The sequence below is a fragment of the Tupaia chinensis genome, unplaced genomic scaffold, assembly GCF_000334495.1.
Source record: "Tupaia chinensis unplaced genomic scaffold, TupChi_1.0 Scaffold144058_2, whole genome shotgun sequence".
Classification (NCBI taxonomy): Eukaryota; Metazoa; Chordata; class Mammalia; order Scandentia; family Tupaiidae; genus Tupaia; species Tupaia belangeri.
In genome coordinates this window covers 605,737-612,538 of record NW_006203911.1, presented here as the reverse complement: position 1 = coordinate 612,538, position 6,802 = coordinate 605,737, and the positions used below count along the sequence as shown (strand labels likewise).

The 6,802-nt window shown below is 36.4% G+C and overlaps 2 protein-coding genes across 2 annotated transcripts in view; both read left to right on the top strand.

The window, feature by feature from the left end:
- The first annotated feature begins 64 nt into the window (after nt 1-64).
- Nucleotides 65-4,717, top strand: LOC114005594 (fibrous sheath-interacting protein 2-like). The gene is given in 7 exon segments (XM_027767239.1): nt 65-94; nt 227-352; nt 970-1,131; nt 2,050-2,139; nt 2,487-2,623; nt 3,735-3,876; nt 4,516-4,717. Coding segments are annotated over 7 exon segments (807 nt in total). The 3' UTR covers nt 4,636-4,717.
- A 353-nt stretch (nt 4,718-5,070) lies between these two features.
- The window catches only part of LOC102473948 (fibrous sheath-interacting protein 2-like), a 52,484-nt gene continuing 50,752 nt past the window's right edge, over nt 5,071-6,802 (top strand). The window contains exon 1 of the mRNA XM_027767242.1: nt 5,071-5,184. Coding sequence (XP_027623043.1) covers nt 5,112-5,184 — 73 coding nt within the window. The 5' untranslated portion in view covers nt 5,071-5,111. The remainder of the gene's footprint in view (nt 5,185-6,802) is intronic.

Sequence of the window (6,802 nt, the reverse complement as noted above, 5' to 3'; positions counted from 1 at the left end):
CTAGGCTGCTACTGGCTAGGATTTGCTGAGGGTGGGACCTAGAGCTGGGGTTGGTGACTCGCAAATGCGGAGGCGGTCTGGGTTGGCTGCGCGGGTCCTTTAACCCTGAGAGTATGATTCTTTGGTTTATTTGGAGGTGTTAGCCCATTGAAGTGTGAGGAGATGGGTCTGAACTAAATGAATAGTTCCTAGGAGGAAAAACAAACTTCCCAATTGTATCTGACAGAGTTCGCAGAAAAATCCCATTCCAGAGGTTGGCGCGTCAGACCTATTGGATCTGCCTCTGGGAGTCAAGCTGCCTATCATCCCAGGAACCCATAATGTATTCTATACTACCAATATAAATGAAAAGGTAAACTACGTTTGAATAGAGCTTAAGTGATTTGCTCTACCCATTTTAGCTGTCAAACTTGAAACACTTAGCTATAATTTTGCTTTATGTCAATCTCAGTTTCACACACCATGGGAAGTTAAATGACTTGTGTTAGTTCCCGAACCTCACTTTAATGATGGAAGGCCCTGTGATGTGCCTCAGCTGCCTTATCCAGCCTTATCTCCAACCCACAGCCTCCAGTCCTGTAGGTTGGGGTCTTTTCTGCCTACCCACATATACTATGATGATTTCTACTTCTGTTCCTTTGTCCATCTTGCTCCTGAAACCTGGTCTGTATTCTCCTCTCCATCCTGACAGTAAGTCCTGACCTGTGTTCAGGAATTGGACTGAGGTCTGGCTACTGTCAGAAGGAACACAGGCTTCACAAGTTGAGATTTCACAAGCCACATTCACCTTGGAGAAGGACAGGAACAGAAAGGCAGTAGGGCTACAGAAATCAGCCAGTTGTCTATACCTCTTTACTTCAGACTGGGCTTGCATGTTTTATTTTCAATGAGAATTCTAATCATTTTAGCCTGTTTAAAACTGTGGCTTCATTTATTTTACATTTGTAATACTTTTGAGTGTGTTTGCAGCTTCATCAACCTTCTTATGATTTTAACCTCACTGATCCTTACTGCCGGCTTTTGGAACCCACCTATAAAAGTCTACATGATCCACATTTAAAATCATACTATAAACGGAAAGATATCCTGAGGAGATTAAAGAAAACTGGCTCCATCACCAGCAACAATAAAGTGCGTCAAATCTTACTCTTAACTAACAAAAACCTAGGCACATGATAGGCTGGCTTCTGTACCTCACTGGGAGTCTGTGTCAACTTTTACTTGAGCAATAGAGGATACTAATAAAAAAATTCAATGAATTACTGAGTATTTGGGTCTAGGGTAATTAGATGGCTGGTTTTTCTAAGTAGAACTATTTGTTTCCTATTTCACTTTTTTAAAAATTATTTATTTTATTTTATTTATTTATTCATTTATTTGTTAATTTGACCAGAGAGAGACAGAGGTTGAGAATGAGAGAGAGAGGAAGTGAGAAAGCAAGCCACCAGATTCAGGACTCAAACCCTGGTCGGCCATGTGGGAGTGTCTAGCCCCTTAACCACCACGCCACCTGCTGGCCCCTCCTCTTTCACTTTTTTTAAAAACTAAAAGAACAAAAGATAATTACCAAATTATTTCAGGGTATAAATACATACACACACACACACACACTTATGTATTTATTTTCCCTAGATCTATCATACTGCCTTTTCTCTGGCTCTAGAAGTAATAATGGCCCTTTCATACCTGCCAATGAATATTTTCCAAATCCTTTGACAAAATTAGACAAAATGGAAACCTACCAGGTGTATTACTTCGATAGGGTAAATTCTTTTGAAGGTTAAAAATCATTATTATATTAGTATTTCAATAATAAATTGATTGGGAATAGTAAGTTGCTGATTTTGATGTGAACCATTTTAATGAAATAATACTATTAGAATAGAAATTTCCTGGTGATACAGCAATTGCATCAAGATACTGCCTTAAAAATTGTCAAAAGTCTTTATTATAAGATTTTATCCCAAGTTGTTCTTATTACTCACTTAACTAGAAAGGGTTACAATAATAAAAACTTTGTATTTATATTTTTGGTTTATGTTTTTGTAGGTTGTGTGTTCCTTAAAGGAATTGAATAAGTACAGACACTATTTGACCAGTTTAAAACTAGACTTTGAAAGAAAGTATGTAAGAGAACAAGTAAGTTAAATATTTAAATTTCTTTTATTTGGGGCCTGCAAAATTATTTTTATGTATGGTCCTATGCACCCTATTTTCTCGTAGTATTCTGACCTAGAAGTATTAAGGTAACAAAATATCTGTAAGAGATATATAAACTATGAAATGAAGTATTTGCCTGTCATTGACAGAGAAAATGTTTCACTTGTCTGGTTTGGAGCCACACTAGACTCAAATGGAGGCCAACAGAATTAACCATTTGCAAAGTAAAGGACATTTACTAAGCCTGAAACATAAGAAACTATATCAAAATACAGGTTTCTTTCTGGCAAACATAAAAAGCTAATTCTTTTTTTTTTTCCTTTCAGAAACTGATTGAAAAATGAGTAAATAAACTATATGAAATCAAAAGAGCCAGTGAAGGTTATAATGCTGCCCAATTCCAAAGATGGCTATTACAAGAAGGACAATTTACCAAAGATGAAGAGAAGCTACTAAAACCTAGGTATGATCAAAGTTGCTGCATATTTCATAGACACATTGTAGATCCCCCCCAAAAATGGTAAGAGTACTAGAAAGAATTTAAGAGGAAGGATGAACAAAAGCACTAGACACTAGTTAATACCCTTATAGTCTTCAACATAGAAGAAAGGAAGGTAAGATCAAGAGGTACAGGGATTGAGAACTCTGGCTAGAGTAGAGAGTTTCTTCCTGAGAAATTGGAGCTACTAAGTAACCAAAAGGTCAACCAAAGTAATATTTAAAGAAGGAATCCGAAGTACAAATCCCTGATCTTGGGAAACCCAAGTCCATTGTAGCAGCAGGAGAGAAAAGGTGTCTTTAGCACATGTTTTAAGCTTAAGTGTAAAACATTTGCTGCAAGGTCAAAACATGAGAGTCACTATAACTTTGATGCTAATATAAACATTTGTCATTCCTCACCTGTGTATGTTCATTTAGCTGTTACACACATTCGTTGTCAGGGTGAGGCCAAGCACATGCCTCAGGAGGTGAAAGGGTGAGTGAGTTACATCTTTCTGTTTGGCCTTTATTAGTGATGAGGGCCAGTTCCCCATCACCTGGCTCTTATATTCCATGGATTCATTTTATGATTTGCCAGAATACATACCAATCCATCAGAGTCCCAGACTAATAGTCTGCAGACCTTTCTATAGACAAGAGGTCATACAGGAACTTGAGAATAATCCAGCAGTCATTACTCACTTGTTTCTAAGGAAAATTTAAATCTGCTGTTTTGTTTGTTTGTTTAAGTCAGTCCTTCCGTTGATTTTGGCGATCTTGGGAAAATACATGGTCCCCAAGCTACTGAATTATGAATAATTTCTGCATAAAATGATTTTTAATCATTCTGTTCCACATTTTGGCATTGTTTTAGCCACAATAACAAAGACTTAGATAAGAGACATTGGTAATTAAGTACAGCATGGCAAGTTGGTGGGTCAGGCTAGCTTAAAGGTCCCTGCAAATCTCTGAATTTCCTGTAGTTCAAGAAATAAAAAACAACTGAGTAAGTGATTTGGGAATATCACAGAAGATAATGCCATCATAAGGGAAGTACCCAATTCACCCTCACTTGTATTTGCACTTTTATTTAGATATTTAGATATGATTAGTACAGAGTTAGACAAGATTGACCTGGCTGCAGAAAATCAGAGTGCACTCCGGATGAAGGAAGAACAAAAACGACATGAGGACCACATAAGAAGAAAACTTAGTCTCCGTAGAGAAATTGAGGAGGTGAGGGACACCAAATTTTAAATATTAAGGGGAAAATCGTGTATGGTTGTTTCATTTGTAAACATTTTTAGCAGGCCTACCCATATTACCTAAAGTTATTTCACATCTAAAACATAAATTCATATTGATTTTTGATCACTGTTATAATATACGCACTTTAACTTAAAATAGTAAGACCAGTACCACAAATTATATACCCATTACATTACAGTCACACCTGCTCTTTAAAGTCTTACGCTTTATCTCAAGTGAAAAATAGGCATGGCTGTGTCCTATCTTTTTTGTTTAGTTTCTTGGCCAAAATACATTTAAGAGCATCAGATTTCATATGGCATGCCCCTAGAGTCCAGAAGGGAAAACCTTCTTGCTAACATCCTTTTTATTTAGAGCCAGGCTTATGCCTGAATTAAGCTTCTAATACCAAGATAATTTCTTTCCTTTTACCATTCCATTGCATATACCAACACACTCCCAATAAAGGGAAGTAAGATAAGCCAGTGCAAAATTTCATTATGGCTGACCCAATTTCTGTTAGGCCATTGATTTGATTTAATTTGCTTATTGTTGGTAGACAAGAATACTGAAAAAAATATTATGAAAGAGACTCTATGCTGAGTACTATAACATTGTGCTCCTCAGGAATGGAAGATGAAAGAACTGTCACTTCTGACAAAGATTGCTGAAGAAGTAAGAAGAGAAGCAAGAGTTGAAGAATACCGTAGGAAGACCAGAGAAGAAATTGACAGGAAGGTAGAGTGAACTTTTAACGATGACTTGGGTATCCTGAGGAAAGAGTTTTAGATATTTTTAGATATAAATTGTCAGAAGTGGCCTAAACTCACAAGGCTAGCTATTAAGGAAGAAACCCAGTCTCGCTAATCCTGTACTGCAAGGACTGACATGAAATGGGACCAGTCCCCAGAGAGTGGGCACTGGGTTAAATTGGATTTATTAAATTAGTTAATAGAATATATTCTAGTTAATAAAATATATTCTGCTGCTGCTGGATGACAGAAGAAAACGTATCCTTTACTACTTTCCAGCTTTGTAGTCATTGTGACTTTAGAAATTTCCAGATAGTAATGAGGGTTTACATTCAAATATACCATTGCATTTGAAATATCTGTCTCAGATTTCCAGTAGAAAGTTGAGATTTTTAAATATATTAAATCTTTTTAAAACTATTTTAGAAAAGAGCACTTTTAGAGAAAAAACTCGCTCATCGTTTACAAAAAATGCAAAGAAATGACCTGAAGAGAGAAGGATCAGAAGGAAGCATGTTTGTTTTCAAAGGACAAGATGATACAGGTGAGAGGGAGACAATGAAAGACATAGTAGCTAAGTATAAGATGCATATCTAGATATTATTAAATACTGGGATCTTTATAATGCCAGCCCCTCTACACACTTATAGAGTGAGGTCACAAAGCTATTGTAAAGGTAAGTCCCAGGAGCTCACACTACGCAAGCCAGACACTACATAGGGCACTTCTTGGTCCCAGTTGTAAAGTGTATATCTGTGTGTGTGTGTGTGTGTATAATGTATATACATACATTGCAACAGACTGATTGGCTTATAAAGTGGCTCAGGAAAGGAAACTACCTCTACCCCAGGTTTAAAAGGGAGCCAGTAAGAGGAAACAGCGTACACACAAAAACAGATTTTAAAAAAAAGAGGGTGAAAGAGACAGGTATATAGAAACAAAAATAAGATGAGAGAAATAAAAAGGAGCCAGTAAGAACAAAAATTACAAAATGATGATAAAAGAGACAATAAAAGAAAAAAATAGAAAAATTTTAAAAGGAGGAGCCATAAGAAAATATTATATAGAGAGAGTAAATCAGTGAGAGAAAGAGAAAAAAGTTTTTTAAAAGGGATATAAGAGAAAAGACATTTAAAAATGTACAAAGGGAAAACGCAAAACAAAAAGTTGAAAAGGAGGTGGCAGTAAGGACAGATGGTACATAAGGAAAGGAAGAATGAAATGGAGGAAGGGAAAGTCTCTCTCTCTCTCTCTCTATATATATATATATACACACACACACACACACACACACACACACACTAGATAAAGGAGTGAAAAACAAAGACAGAAAGAGACAGAGGAGAGGGAAAATAAGAAAGGCAGACAGAGAAAGACAAAAGAGCAAAAAATATCCAGCAAGATAGAGGCATAGAGGAACAAAGGGAAGGATGAAGCGATATAGAAAGAGATAGAACAACAGAGAAAAAAGAAAGAAACTTAAAAGGACTGTTGTTTCAGAAAAACAAAATAAAGAAAAAGAGAATATGAGAGTGGCAGAGAGGAATTTGCAAATCAAAAACAATTGGGCTGGGGGTGACAAAGATACTGAAAATGAGAAGTCAGAAAACTAAAACACTTATAAATAGGTAGAGAGACAAGATAGACTTCACAAAGGAGAAGCCCAAAAGAAAAAGTACAGTGAAGACAGAGACAAAGAGGGTAATAGAAAGGAAAGGAGAGAAAGAAAAAAAAAAAAGAAGAAAGAAAGAAAGAAAGAAAGAGAAAATGAAAGTATTAAACATTGAGTATGGTAAGGAGATAGTACAGTAAGGAAAAGATGATGTTAAGACATTAAGAAGAAGACATTAATGTTAAGTGATAGATTGATAGAGACAGACCTTTTCAACTTCTAAAATGGAAGAGCCAGTAAGAGAGGTAGTACTGGACATGATAGGAAAAAAATAAAACTATGGGATAAAGACAGAGAGAGACTGAGCAATAGAGGCATAGAGAAAGAGTAAGCAGACAAGAAAATGAAATTAGAAATGCAAAGCCAGTCAAAAGACAAGACGGACAGGAGAGAGCAAGTCAGAAAGGAAGGGGGGTGGGGCAGGAACACGAGTTCTCATAGAAAAGCCTGTAAAAAGAGAATGAAAGAAGGAAGGCCAAAGGGAGGAAAG